The sequence below is a fragment of the Synchiropus splendidus genome, chromosome 8 (assembly GCF_027744825.2).
Source record: "Synchiropus splendidus isolate RoL2022-P1 chromosome 8, RoL_Sspl_1.0, whole genome shotgun sequence".
Classification (NCBI taxonomy): Eukaryota; Metazoa; Chordata; class Actinopteri; order Syngnathiformes; family Callionymidae; genus Synchiropus; species Synchiropus splendidus.
Genome location: NC_071341.1, coordinates 20970846 through 20985912, shown reverse-complemented (window position 1 = coordinate 20985912; position 15067 = coordinate 20970846). Strand labels below are relative to the sequence as shown.

The 15067-nt window shown below is 44.4% G+C and overlaps 2 protein-coding genes across 7 annotated transcripts; one reads left to right on the top strand and one right to left on the bottom strand.

Moving 5' to 3' along the window:
* The first annotated feature begins 261 nt into the window (after positions 1-261).
* LOC128763987 (multidrug and toxin extrusion protein 1-like) lies at positions 262-7670 on the top strand. 3 transcript variants are annotated; one of them, XM_053873314.1, is made up of 17 exons: positions 262-431; positions 750-851; positions 928-996; positions 1058-1206; positions 2157-2199; positions 2274-2318; positions 3133-3230; positions 3293-3390; positions 3453-3566; positions 3630-3697; positions 4991-5099; positions 5158-5233; positions 5921-5990; positions 6054-6186; positions 6261-6355; positions 7133-7228; positions 7348-7670. In XM_053873314.1, exons 1-17 carry the CDS (start codon positions 324-326, stop codon positions 7606-7608), a joined length of 1734 nt encoding a protein of 577 aa, XP_053729289.1. In that variant the 5' UTR covers positions 262-323; the 3' UTR covers positions 7609-7670. The 3 variants fall into 3 exon arrangements, with proteins under 3 accessions (XP_053729289.1, XP_053729290.1, XP_053729288.1); XM_053873315.1 differs by lacking the exon at positions 6054-6186 and having other exon boundaries at positions 6299-6355; XM_053873313.1 differs by having other exon boundaries at positions 5921-6186.
* On the bottom strand, positions 5849-15002 carry LOC128763988 (multidrug and toxin extrusion protein 1-like). Of its 4 annotated transcripts, XM_053873316.1 has the most exons (18): positions 14937-15002; positions 14316-14492; positions 13373-13474; positions 12939-13007; positions 12724-12872; positions 12368-12410; positions 12150-12194; positions 11770-11867; positions 11602-11699; positions 11251-11364; positions 11005-11072; positions 10761-10869; positions 9863-9938; positions 9428-9497; positions 9213-9345; positions 9050-9144; positions 8931-8973; positions 5849-8005 (listed from the first exon to the last, which is right to left on the bottom strand). In XM_053873316.1, the coding sequence occupies exons 2-18, from the start codon at positions 14439-14441 to the stop codon at positions 7803-7805; spliced, it is 1641 nt and encodes a 546-aa protein (XP_053729291.1). In that variant the 5' UTR covers positions 14442-14492; positions 14937-15002; the 3' UTR covers positions 5849-7802. The 4 variants fall into 4 exon arrangements, with proteins under 4 accessions (XP_053729291.1, XP_053729292.1, XP_053729293.1 ...); XM_053873317.1 differs by lacking the exons at positions 12150-12194; positions 14937-15002 and having other exon boundaries at positions 14316-14497; XM_053873318.1 differs by lacking the exons at positions 12150-12194; positions 12368-12410; positions 12724-12872; positions 14937-15002 and having other exon boundaries at positions 14316-14497.
* Between the last annotated feature and the right edge of the window lie 65 nt (positions 15003-15067).

The following is a 15067-nucleotide window of genomic DNA, read 5'->3' as shown; positions in this document are numbered from 1 at the left end:
TGCATATGACCCGCAACAAAGTCCTTCTTTATCAAGAGCATCCACAAGTTATTTGTGGCCTGTTTGTGATAAACAGTTAAAGGGTCCAAACGTTCCTCTTTGATGTATCCATCCTCTGCTAAACAAGAGCCAAACACACTGATGACCTTTGCCTGTCTCTCACGTTTGAGCTGCTTTTGGCCTTTTTCCAGAGCAGCTGTAACAGCATCAACACACATCCTCTTCAACTTCCTGCAGCACAGACACAAAGTCACCAGAGAAAAGAAAGTTAAGAGAAATAGCCCTCTTCCTAAAGACCTGTGGCGGCAGCTCGCTGGAAAGACATGGAGGGACCCGGGAACCTGGTTTTGTGCTTCAGCTGGTGGTGTCGCTGGATTCCTCTCCGCTACAGAGATGAACTCTGCCACATATTGTGTATGACCGGACCTCTGGTAAGGAACCCAACTGGGGAAATCAGAAAAATCAGGACTCAAGGGGGGCAACAGCTCGACCTGATGTTTCGGAACTACAAATAATTTTCTCAGAGTTGTATTGCAATACTTCAATAATAGCAGTTATATAGTGTTTTTATTTCTCATTCTGAGCTTCAATTTCTCCTCAGGTGCTTGTAAAAATGAGCAGTGTTGTGTATTTTATGTTCGCTGGTTGTCTCAAGTAGTGCATTTTACAGGCCACAAGAAGTTAAATGAAGGGCCACAAGCGACCCCCAGGCCAGACTTTGATCAGCCTCTCACTTGATTTTTTCTCAGCTTCTCTCCCGAATCCTCAACTACCTGCTTCCATTTGTGGTCACCATGTTCTGTGGGCGCCTGGGCAACAAAGTCATGGCAGGCTATGGACTGGCTACAGCTGTAAGTGTCCGAGGAGTTTTAAAAAACACGCATCATCTTCTTCTTTGTATAGACAAGAGTGAATATTTCATTTCAGACCATCAATGTCACGACTGCAGCCACCGGCTATGGACTGGGTCTGGCGTGCGACACTCTGGTGTCTCAGGTCTGTATGCTCTCGACAGGTTTGTGTGTCACGGCTGATGCTGTCGTGTTACACCCTGCAGACCTTCGGAGGAAAGAATCTGAAGCGTGTCGGGGTGATTCTTCAGCGCAGCATCATCATCCTCTTACTGTTCTGCCTCCCCTGCTGGGGTCTGCTCCTCAACGCCCAGAACATCCTGGTCTTCTTGGGTCAGGACGTAGAGGTGGCCGGGTAAGTTCGACTGCAGCGAGGGGCCGTCGGACAGAAGGACCGAAGACCATGACGGTAGATGCTTAAAACATGTTATTTGATGTAATAGTATTTTACTTTTTATACAAATATTTTTCAAGATTGTCAATATAAATAATAAATATTGGAAAAGTTTCGATCTAAAGCAGAGGTGGGCAGTTAAATATCCTGAAGGGCCACATTAGAAACAGTGACTGTTGTGAGGGGCCATCATCAAAAGGAAGACAGCAATGACTACAAAACATGGTGGAAAAATATCCCAAATATATATTGAAGTAACAAGCACAAGTTGACCTAAAAAGATGAAATGTAAGTAAGGATAGCAAGAAGCGTAAATATGCTAAGAAAACTATTGAAATATTTCATTTCATACACACATTACATTTCATATAAATCTACATAAGTATGGACCAGACGTTCAAGATAAATATATTTTCTGTATTCCTTCAATGTATTCTGAGGAACAAGAAAAACATGAAAAACACAAAAAGGGCCAATGAAAAGAAAATTCTCGTCTTGAAACGAGAACGTTCTGTATTTAATGCTGAAGTGGTGGTGGTGACTAAAAGAGAACAAAAAAGGCAGAAAAATTATAATGTATCAGTTATAGTTAAGTGTGACCTTAAAAGGGCCACAAATATACAGTCATTGGGCCGCACCGGGCCCCCGGGCCGTACTTTGCCCAGGTCTGATCTAAAGGATCTTTTTCAGTGGTGGATATCACGGAAAATGTTCATGGTATTTTTTTCGCTGTCTTTTAAATATTAGTTCAATGTGAATATCTTTGATATTTTTGCTCCGACCTCATGAGGACAACACAATTACACAGGCGGTTCCCAGGCTGCGCTTGGTCCATCGCTGCTCTAGAAGGAGTCGGTCATTGTGTTAGATTTTGTCACGCAAACATTTGAAATATGGCTTTTTAATTCCAGAATAGCTCAGCTCTACATCACTGCCTATCTTCCTGCCGTGCCCGTGAGTTTCAGCGACTCATTACAGATTTGAAAAACACAGTTGACTTGTTGATATATATGAGCGTTTTCACTTAGGCAACTTTTCTTCACCATCTTCAGATGTCATACCTGCAGAATCAGGTAAGTTAATGCACACTGTGTCTAGCATTTATATGGAAAAAGTATTGATCTGATTAAAATAAATATAATATATATATATATATATATATATATATATATATATATATATATATATATATATATATATATATATATATATATATACGGAATTCTCTTCCAGCAACAAATAGAACTACTTCTCAGGGCCCTAAAAAAGATTACATTAAATAAATGGATTAAAAAATGTCTACATTAAACACACAAAAAAGCTGAATAATAAAAATACAAAATGTTATTTTGTAAACTAGTGTATTAATATAACATAATAATATTATAATATAACATACGCAAGAGGATTAGAGCCAGTGAAGAAAAAAAAAATTCTGACTTTAAAGTGAGAATTCTGACTTTTTTTCTCCTCAGAATTTTCACTTAAACCTCAGAATTCTCACTTCTGACTTTTTTTCTCAGAATTCTGACTTTAAAGTGAGAATTCTGACTTTTTTCTCACTTTACTTTTTTCTTAGAATTCTCACTTTAATCTCAGAATTCTCGACTTCGGAGATTAAAGTCAGAATTCTCACTTTAAAGTCAGCATTATTATCATTTTTATTCTTGACTGGACCTAATCCTCTTCCGTAATAATTCCGTAAGTATTGGTGACCAACACGTATTATAATTGTTATATTGAGTTTTACTTTTACTCATATTGGGAATTGGTCCCAATATAAATTCATTTTGATTAGAAATAATTCATGAAGAAACCTTACCATATTTACTAAATGTATCGTTTCATGTCATGCAAGAGTCAGCCTGTCTGTGCCTGTGGTTGCAGGGCATCATTCTTCCACAGCTGTACGCAGCAGCAGGTGCAAACATCGCGAACGTGCTCATCAACTACGCCTTGCTCCACTGGCTCGAACTGGGGGTGAGGTAGGTGCTTCGCTGGCTCCAACTCAACATGACCAGCATATTCATGACCAGGTCTCCTCCAGCGGCTCCGCAGCAGCGAACACACTAGCCCAGATCTGCGTCTGCGTTTTCCTCTTCGCTTACATCTGGTGGAAACAGCTTCACGTGAAAACCTGGGGAGGTGAGGAGAGTGTTTTCCTGACTCGCATTTCTCTCCGGCGAATAAACAAACACCGCCTGCAGGGTGGTCGATGGAGTCGCTGCAGGAGTGGGGGTCCTTCATGAAGCTGGCTCTTCCCAGCTCACTGATGAAGTGTTTCGAGTGGTGGGTCTACGAGTTTGGGGGATTCTTCGCAGGTGATGAAGACTCGTGTGAAACTGTCACCTCGGTGTTCTGGAGTTAAAGTTGCTCTCCTGCAGGGATGCTGAGTGAAGATGAGCTGGCCGCTCAGCACGCTGTCATGATGGTGTCCTTCATCACCTACATGGTACTTACTGCCTCTTCATAACACACCACACCAGGACCCACACATCCGCATTCTCCAACTATTGAGAGCGTACCACCAGGTCTAACCCCCAGGTCTGTGGGCGGGGTCGGACCTGCAACCCCACCCATTGGTTCTGCAGCAAGGAGGGAACTATTACACTTCCCGTCAGAAGCAGAAGACTTGTCTCAACCAGACTCATGGCAGGCCCAGGAGAAACTGACTTTCAGAATCCAAATGCAATATTCCGAAGTCATCTCACTTTCCACTATTTTTGAGGATAGATTCGGAGTTTTTAACTGACTTGCACACCAGCTAATGTCGCTAAAGTCCAAATCCAATTCACTAAAAGACCAGTTGCATAGCAGGTGCATGTCACCATGACAATCAAGAAGGGATATTATCTGTAGTAGAGGAGGCGCTATCTGTTGGCAGCGCTCCAAGGTTGCATGGCCAAAGATTTGTGTGGAAGACTCGGAAAAGAAGGAAGTCATTTGGAGGGCTGGGAATTGGATCAACAATGAGTAGTTTGACAATAAAGTGCGGAACATTATGCTAAAAAAGCATCCTCACTCCCACATATTGACTTGGGGGAAGTGAGCTTTTGCGTCCTATAGTGACGCTAAAGTCAACCTTCTGCATCGCATGTAAACCATGTCACATGATAATGTACATACGTCTAGCGCCTCACGCGGCTCCTCTCCTTACTGGCGGTGAAGTCATTGGTTTAGAAGCTTTATAAACCGTGTCGAGTGAAAAGAGCGCCATCCCATGGCTGACCCTAACCCCAACCTCTTTCTTTTATACGAAGTGCTACCCACGGTTTCATTACATGCTGCGGACGTCAATATATTCTCTGTGAGAATGTGTTGGTTTTCTGTTGAAGGAGTTCTGACAATGGTTCCTGTTACACCTTATTCACATGTGGAAATTCATGGCACACCACACTTCGATGGATACAAGTCAGGGCGATCCAGATCTGGAACTGGGTCTAGTCAGAACCGCCCAGATATATAGACGGCACATTGTGAAGTCAATGATTGACCCAACCACTGTCAGGAACGTGGTAATAGTAAATACCGTTTCTCTCCTTATCTTTGTGGTACGACTCTCTGTTATCTATGTTACGATGTGTGAGGACAACCTGCTGCAGTTTAAGGGCCCAAATGGCGAGGTGGTAGAGCCTCACAGGAAGTCAGACCACGCAAGGTTTTACCTTGACTTACCCTGAAAGCTGCAGACAACCGAAGGCGACGAGTCCCTGACCTCCAACTGCACCTTCCCTCATGTCTCCAGTTCCCTGTCGGCGTTCAGGCTGCAGCCTGTGCCCGTGTTGGAAACGCTCTGGGAGCGGGGGACACGGCCAGAGCCATACTGACATGCAAGGTGTCGTTCGCAGTCGCAGGTGAGTCTTTCATCGAGGCAAGTCGTCGCTGTGGGTGACTCTGACTCTTCATTCGCAGGCGGCTTTGCACTCATAGAAGGTGTTGTCCTGGGGTCCACCAAATCTGTGATTGGCTTCATCTTCACCTCGGACAAGTAAGAACTTCAGCTGCCCATCCATCCATCCATCCATCCATCCATCCATCCATCCATCCATCCATCATCCGTCCATACATCCATCCAACCATCCAACCATCCATCCATCCATCCATACATCCATCCATCATCCGTCCATACATCCATCATCTGTCCATACATCCATCCAACCATCCATCATCCGTCCATACATCCATCCAACCATCCATCCATCATCCATCATCCGTCCATACATCCATCCATCCATCCATCATCCATCCATCATCCATCCATCATCCATCCATTCATCCATCCAACATCCATCATCCGTCCATCCATCCATCCATCATCCGTCCATACATCCATCCAACCATACATCCATCCATCCATCATCCGTCCATACATCCATCCAACCATCCATCCATCCATCATCCATCATCCGTCCATATACATCCATCCATCCATCCATCATCCGTCCATCCATCCATCATCCATCCATCCAACATCCATCATCCGTCCATCCATCCAACCATCCATCCTTCCATCCATCATCCGTCCATCCATCCATCCATCCATCCATCCAACCATACATCCATCATCCATCCATACATCCATCCAACCATCCATCCATCCATCCATCCATCCATCCATCCATCCATGCATCCATCCATCCATCCATCCCTTGACAATAACCTGACTGACCCTCAGAACAGTCATCGGTTTGGTGTCCAACCTGATGAATGTCTACTGCTTCCTCCAGTTCTTCGACGGTCTTGTGGTACGTGACGCATTCACAGAAACCACAACCTTCTCACAGCATGATCCAACACTCTTCCCACAGTGTGTGTGCACGGGAATCTTCCTGGGCACCGGGAGGCAGAGGATCCCTGCAGTGGCCAACTTCATCGGCTACTACTGCATCGGACTCACCCTGTGTGTCACCTTTGTGTTTGTGGCCAAACTCAGAATCTTAGGTCGGTGTTGGAGCCAGGAAACAAAGTTGACCTCACGTCACATGATTTTTTTTCTCCCCCCGTTGTCTACACAGGCTTTTGGCTCGGCCTTCTAATTTGTGTCATTTTGCAGTCGACCTTCTACATCACCGTCATCTTCAACTTGAACTGGCGGAAAATGACTGAGGAGGTTTGTTGTCTTTTCATACCAATGGAGGGTTGTCGCTGGCTCTACATTTTTATGTTCATATCCCGGGAAATAACCAATGTTATGCTTGATAAAAAATCTGACATACCATCTTATGAAGATGAAAGGAGTGTGCGGGGGAAGCTGGGGTGGAGGTGGGTTGTCATCGCTGTTGCCTCACCAGCTAATTTTATTGAGCTAAAAAAGGTCTGCCAGAGGAGACAGTCCTTGCAGATTCTCCATTTTCTCTGACTTGTCTTCTGCTTGTGGGGCCATGTCTAAAGGACCAGTAACCTACTCCAGGGCAGGGGCACACACAGGTGTTCCCAGGCCTATTTAGAAACATAATCCCCCCAGGCAATTCTCTGTTTACCTCGAGGCATCGGTTGAACAAGGGGCAGAAACTTTTTCCAGGTTTTCACATGGAACTCTGCGAGGGTAACTGGTTAGTTGGCTCCACTCCGGCAGCTCTCTGCTGAGCGGCTCAGTGTGAGACCTTCTGAGAAGAGTCTCTGTCTGTCTGTGTAAACACTCAAGCACATCTCCGACTTCAACGGATCATCTACCGCTGACTTGTTCGACACGTGCTTCTTTGCAAAATAAAAACTAGCTCTTATTTTCATGGTTTGTCAGAGCGCTGAGGCCGCTTTTTGCTGAGACATGTGAGGCACACTGACCTCCCTGACTCTGCTACATTTTGTTGAGGACATCCAGGGTTATATGGAAACCGAAATGCATGTGAAATCTATGTGATATAAGGAGTGTTTTTTTTCCTCACAGGCAGTGGAACGTGCTCTGAAAAATGCAGAGTTGACATTGTTTCAAACGTCCATCAAGTCCAGTGAAAACTTAGAACTGACTGGGAGCTGTGACAATGTGAGTTGGTCATAAATGACTGATTTATCCCGTCATTTAAAAACATACAAGCAAGTCCTACTCCTAACACAGCTCCATGGCTGTGCACCAACATGAGAATTCTGTTTCCTTCCTTGAAGGCGGGGGACGACTACATCTCTGTACCTCCTGCAGCCTGTGACACACGTCTGATCCAGAAGAAGACTCTCTCCAGTGCTCAGCTGTTCCTGCGTCGAGGTCTGACCATGTTTGTGGCGGTTTCTCTTCTACTTATCGGGGCGAGTGTGCACATTCTAGTCCCGGTGCCTTCAGTCACCAACGGCACCACAGACTGGAGTGTCACCGTCAACACATCCCTTCAAGGAACCGCGCTCCCGGATGGTCGTCTAAACTCCTTTTAATGTTGTATTTAAATGGTTTTCACAAAGCTGTGCATTCATGTGTGAATCAAATATAAGCATTCGCTTCCATTGCACGGACTCGTCGTCCTTCTCCTTCAGCTCCTGTGCTCGGGGGCCGGGCCGTCACTGGGCACCACCATCAGGAAGTCACACCCAGAGGATGTTGCTTTCATTTTTTCCAGACATGCCAATTTTCAGGTTATATGAATGGAGAGTAAAAGTTTAATGCCAATCCCGGCAGCTAAGACGAAGAGCATGAGGACCAGGACCATCCCTCTGCGCACCAGCAGTTTCCGAAAAGTGATGTCATCCATTTGAGTGGGCGGGGCGACCGCGTCTTCCTCGGCTTCCACCAGCTCCAAGAGATTGTCCTGGCTTGCCGAGTGAGGCAGCTCATCTTGTGGAAAGCAGAGCGTTAGTTTTCCGATCGATCCATACTGACATGATCTAGTTTCTAGTGTGCTTCAAAGCTCCTGCTGGTCACACAGAATTGGGGATTTGAGCCCTAGACCTGGGGTATATCACATGTGGTCAAGGGCTCTTCAAGGAAAACATTTTGAGCAGTTCCATACAGGATGGACGGAAGCAACGCTAAACAAGCACTTACAGAAAAAACAGCCGCGTTTATTGCTTACATTTAACAGGTCAAGCTCGGTTGACCTTGACCGTGTAAACGTAAAAAGCGTTATCTTACAGATGAAAACACTAAAGCCACAGCCACAGGGTTTCCCACTGTGTTATACGGTAAAGATGGCTGCCTTGACAACAACTGCTCCCCGAAAACAATGGCCCATTACAACAATAGATGCTGATGTTAATGGAAACAATTGAACATCTTCAGCATATCTTTTGTGATAATGGACAGCAAATGCTCCTAAAATATCACAGATGTGTGAAGAAACACACTTGCCGCAGGGTTTCATCGATCTGTCATGGCATACTGACCCATCCTCGTGGTTGCTCATACTGTTAGCACTGATGACAATTGTAATGAAGCTGACTGAAGACTGCCAACATCCCTGAGCGCTCAGGCACATGCTCCTGTTTACAGTCACTCTCAATAACCCCAAACTGAACCTGACAGAACACAGTCTGGGATGTTACAAACATGCAGGAGACAAGCATGTGCCTTCCTCTTTGTTGTTTGGATGAGTGGTAGTGCACCACTTACAGGAGTGGCATGTGCACTACATCATTTCAACTTATCCAAGAATTCAGTGGCTTCACCTCTACTACTGACCTCTAGGGACGGACATAAGGGCGACACACCTTCATTTTGATACTTTGAAACAATGGGAGACTTCACAAAGAAAACCACCTACCTGCGTCAGGCACGCTGGTGCACACTCCAGCTCGAATCTGAGCCTGAAGGAAAGACAAAAAAAGACAGTCAACATTCACAGTCGCTGCTTTTGTATGAGATTCTCCGGTCAATATTTACCTCAACAGTTGCTGTCCTCCAGTTCATACAGAACAAGTACACATTGAGGAAAATACACTGCAGAAACACACAGGTCAAAATGCCTGTCCACAGTCCTGGAGAGAAGAGAAAAGTTGACGTCGATCACAGGACCTGGGAGGAGAACAACACCACTCACACTCACCTACGATTCCCATCTTGGCTGCAAACATCAGTGGCACACCGATGGGTAAACCAATCCCATAGTAGCCCAGAATGTAGCAAATGGCGCCAACCTTCTGTTTACCTGCTCCTCTTATGACTCCTCCAGACACTGCCTGATCACAAAAACAAACGTCTGGATTCACACAGAACGGTTCAATCTGTCTGTTCATGTGGATGAAGTGGTGAAGGTCTTACAACTGTCGCATCCAAGAGGAGAAACGGTGCGTAAAACGATACAACATCCGATACTCTCTGACGGATTTGCCTGTAGATGAAGAATATGAGAAGAACATCTCATTACTCTGTGACACTCGTAGCGCTGACTCACTAAAAGCTCTCACTACTCTCCTACTACTTCTTATACTTTTGTCACAGATCATGTAAGTTGCCCACACTTGTTTCCCCGCGCCTGCACTCTCCTCTTCATCTCCCTAGATCGCAGTGCATTACTCTGCCGACATTTATGGGAAGCACAGAGGACCAATTGTGGCCTTTAAACTCCACCTTCTCTCAACCCTTCTGCAGGTACATATGTAACCAGTCCAGATTAAGGTCTACCACATCAGTAAAAGTCGCCGAGAGCTGCATGAAGTCACCTGTGAGGGACATGAAGATGAAGAATGAACTCACTCGTCATAGGTGAAAACAAAAGAGACATAATTCTTCAGGCTTCCGACGAGAACGGCCAAGATGACGGAGACGGACACTGAAGAGGAAGATGAATGGGTTAATGATAAACCTTATGAATCATTCATGCTCTTCCAACCTAAACTAGCATCAAGCAGGACCACGCTGGTTCATGAGTAGCACTCAGAGAACACACTCCACATTTGGGCCGCCAAAGATCAGCGTTGTCATGGTCCGGCAGTGTCATTGCTATGAAATAGAATTGCTCCGCGAAGAGAGAAAAACATACTCCAGATTACTATTTCAGACCTGCTCCTGTTCGTGTGTGAGTTCAGAATTAAAGCAGGAATTACTAGGCGTGACTGAACAAGGTGAAGGCAAAAACTGGAGTTAAAAGTCACTGAGGGAGGAAAGGCCAGGTGTCGGATTATAAGGGTTATATGACTAGTAGTTTTAGATACAGTATTTACAAACACTAGATAACAAGCAGCAGCAATGAAAGAATAAAAGTAGTCACCAGGACACATTTAGAAGGTGTGAAGTTGTTTTCCATTTCAGGTGTAAGTGAATCGCCTGATGGTCATCTACAGTGCTGTAGGGTTTGTTGGTGTGGCAGAATGAATGACGCAGAAATCTGACAGACTAGAGCCGCACATAACAGGAAGTGAAAATACATGTGGGTCTTGGGGCAGCTCACCAAGAGACAAAAGTCTGGGTGAATAAATTCTCATTTAATATAGAACTCAGGAGCCATGTTAAGGGAATTAATAATGTCGACTGTAACTTGATGTGAAATCAAGACTTGAATGTTTAAATCAAATCAGAATTGTAGCGAAAACATCAATATTCCAAGCAATGATGACTGAACTAATATGATCTTCAGATAAAATGATCGCCATACCTCCGCTGAACATTGAGATTTTAGCTGACAGCTTGGCTTGTTCCGTGTCTCCAGCTCCCAACGCGTTCCCCACTCTGACGCATCCTGCCACACTGAAGCCCATTGGAAACTGTCGGAGAGAAAAAACAAAACATATACTGCCTAAAAATACATACTTGGGTATATTAAAATTGGAACAGAAAACAGAAGGACATCCTTGTTTCAACGATTAAATATATGGACTTATGAAAATATCTGAATTTACCATGTATGCGACATTGGAAATTTGATAAACCACCGACTGAGCTCCCAGTTCCACTTCACTGATGATACCTGTCAAAGACAACAAGATTAAGGTTCTGTGAGGCACATTATTCCTCCTCCGTCATCACCAAACTTTCTGCTCCACCCTGCTCACACCTATCCTCTTTGTGCCCACAGTCATGGCTGTCCCTTCCTCTTAAAACCACCTCCCTAAATGGTCTCCAGACTTCTCCACATGATATTTTACCTGCCAAAAAGCCTCCGATCTCATAGGTCCACCACTCCACACAGACCATGAGCAGGCTGGGAATGGCCAAGTGCATAAACTGCCCCCAGTCTTCCAAGCATTCTCTGGACCAGCCTGTGTGGACAGAAAAACCCTGCAGGTCAGAGGATGTTGTCAGAAAACACCCCAAAGATTTCAACTACATCTCAAGCAAGACCTGAACTCAAGCATGAAATCACTCCAGAACCTTCTAAGAGCTGCACCGGAATTCTTCTTGGACGTTTCAATGGAACTTCACTCACTCCAATTGCTATATAGACCTTAAGCACTTCACATATCACTTTAGCTCAGAGAGAGAGAGGATGTGCTCACCTTTCCAGGTGGACTTGTGAAGACCTCTCCACAGGATATATCCATAAAGAACAACAGCCATGAGGTACTGAGAGAGCAAGTTGGCAATCGCAGACCCTCTGAGGAGAACATTTGAGGTGAGACTTCAACATAGGAAATAGCAAGAGGATGTTTGTAGACGGCACTCACCGCACTCCCAGTTCATACACAAACAGGACTATGTAGTTGATCAGGGCATTCAGGACGTTGACCACAAGGCCAGTGACCACTGCTGGCCAGATGATGCCCTGCAAGACAATATATAGCCCATGGTTATAGTATCTTTCATCCATGTTGTCTCCCGCCTCATGACCCAAGCAGCCAGGAGGGACCAGCCTTTACCCTGAAAAAGGGGACAAGCAGAAAACTGCCTCTTAACCTTAACCTCTGATCATTCAGTAAGGTCTTCGGTTGACTGACGTATGAGTGGAACTTGTTGATCACACTTTTATGTCTCTACTGTTGAAGTGGGCCAGACATTTTCCCCTTAACACAAATATGAATCAAAACCAGGAACCTCATGGGTTTACCTGGTTTTGCAGGTACTTTGCTTCCAGGGAAAACAGGAAGGACGCCTGTAAAAACAGACTTCTTGAGTGAGAAGACTTGTGAAAAGCCATCAGTTCTGTCTCTCCCCGCACAAAAAGAAAACTGTCTGTATGTAACAGTGATGTGCGACTCGTTCGTAAGAGCATCACTTTCATCTCAACACGTCAAGAAACATGGGTCAGTATTTACAGTAACTCACAGGAAGCGCTGGCATGAAGATGTGCACATACATCTGTGACAACCTGACGAAAGAAACATCAAATTGGAAACAATTCAAAATAAAATAATTAAAAAAACTTCCTAACAGGTTGCATTCAAAACAAAAGAAAGTGGGGGATGATGAAAAAATAATCCTAAATGTGACTGGGAAATAAAAACCAAAAAAGAATTGAGTACAGATACTGTAACATCAAATCTGGCTCCCAGGACTGAGCCTTGAAAGACTCCACTTTCTGTCTAATACTTCATCTTTTAAATTTGTGCGCATGTGACAAGCCTTCATAAACAACTGGTCTTCACCAAATCTAACAGAAAACCTCAATTACACCAACCGACCTGGCGACCTCTGGTTCCTGACCAACAGCCAGCAGAAGGGCCTCTGTGTTGAGGAGGATTGCCCAGCAGGGGAAGCAGGCCAGGATCAAAATGAGAATTGACCTTTGGAGTATCACGCCCACTTTATGGTGATTCCCACTCCCGAATGTCTGCGTTTGAACGAGACATATTGAGCACATTGTTGGTTGAAAACTCGGCCGGTTGGAGCCTCCTACCTGAGACATCAAAGTGTCACACGCAGCAGCCAAACCAAAACCGATGGATATCCCCAGGACATTATTGATCTGTAGGGATTTATTCAAGTTATTGGAGTCAGATTCGATTACATTAGATGTCCTTTATTTGTCCCACAGTGGGGAAATTCAATGTATTACAGCAGCAACAGTCAATGGCAACAAAGACACAAAGATGCCCAAGAGATTAAATATACACAACAAACAGACGTTAACAAAACATTAGCATACAGTACATAAGAACACAACGTTACAAAACCCCAAAACTATCAAACAACACAAGACAATAAATCATAAATATCATATATAAAGAAATGTGACAAAAATAAACAAGAACTGTGAGGAAAGTGTACAATGATTCAATTTAGATTTAGATGAAAATTGAGATTCTCCAGGAATATTTGAGGTCTACTTACCGCTATTGCGAGAGACACAGCGGCCAGTTCTATCTTTCCCAAGTGGCCACAGAACACGGTGCTGACAAATCCCACGGCCAAACCCATGAGCCCGGAGATCATCTGCCAAAATAAAAGCATGAATGAATGACGTCAGACATGATGGTTTTAACGACTAAATAAATAGCATCTTTACAGAGTTGGATCTAGTTGAACTTGATGCAGCTTTACAACTGTGAAGAGTAACAGAGGGACAATGCCACCAGCACTTGTAGCAGTGGCTTATCCTGTGACGCTTTGAGTTGACTATACACGAATATATTGGGAGTTTCCTTGACCAGATACAGCAACAAGTCATCAGGGGGATCAGTCACATTGGACAAACCAAAGCTGATGGATCTATGAGGTAAAGCGCAGGTGAGGAAAGAACAAGACACCTGACACCATGAAGAGTGCGAGGTCCACCACTCTTAAAGCTTATGGAGCAAAAATACCGCGCATTTTTGAGGCAAGGTGGACGCCATCGATTCCAGAGAACCCACTGTGGGAACTTCAGGTGGTCCTTGATGGAATGACTGGGGCCCCTGCCGAGCCGATTCAGGAGGAGGACACACATCCTCAGTCAAGAGAGTCAGCGATGATGACGTGGTCAGCCGTCCGAAGCTCCGAATGCTGGCTCTTCAGTCATAAAACATCCTGAGACCTTTGTATTTATGTGTGTGTGTGTATATATATATATATATATATATATATATATATATATATATATATATATATATATATATATATATATATATATATATATAGTCACAAAAAGCATAAGATTTCTATTCATAAGTGAGTCAGAATGAATTAAAATATTCAGTAAACATGTTCATAAAGCGAGTGTAAATAGATCCCATTGTGGGAAGATGAATAAAGCCACCGAATCGAAAGTGACCGGGACGTCACATCGGCTACTCACCACGGGTCCAGCGAGTTTACACGTCTCCTTCATTTCTGTCTGGAAACCAACGGGAAGCAACATCCGGGCTCGTTGAGACACACTTCTCCACGCAGAGCAGAGCGGTCTGTTGCGGCTCTGGACCATTTTGACGCGTGTTTTCAGACGTGCTCGTGAAGATACTTCTCCCTCAGCTGCCTGTCAGGAACGGTCACGCGCGTCATATAGTGCGCGTTAGTCCTGTGGCGTCACTTCCTGTAAATCCGCTCCAGTTGACCCAATGAAGTTGTAATGACAGTCAGAGGTTGTTGACCTTTGCAACAGTCATAAATACTGTTTTTTTTCACATCGTAGTCAGCAAAGAATAAAACAGGCACTGTTCAAACAGTTTAAATCGACCCTGAAAGTGTGACTAAACGGTCCACACAGGCTATTATAAACATGCACTCATATGATTTATATGATTTATCACGACTAACAGTGAATTAGCGACGCCGCAGTGAGACGTAGTAATAGCATTATAATTATTTCCTGAGTTTCACGGTTTATTTTCCTCAAATCTTTATAAACAAAGCTGCAAACTTGTGATGAAGTCTCACTCTGCATTAGAGTATTAAAATAAACATTCCTTCATGTCTGTACCTCCTGCAGCCTGTGACACACGTCTGATCCAGAAGAAGACTCTCTCCAGTGCTCAGCTGTTCCTGCGTCGAGGTCTCACCATGTTTGTGGCGGTTTCTCTTCTACTTATCTAGACCCGGTGCCTTCAGTCA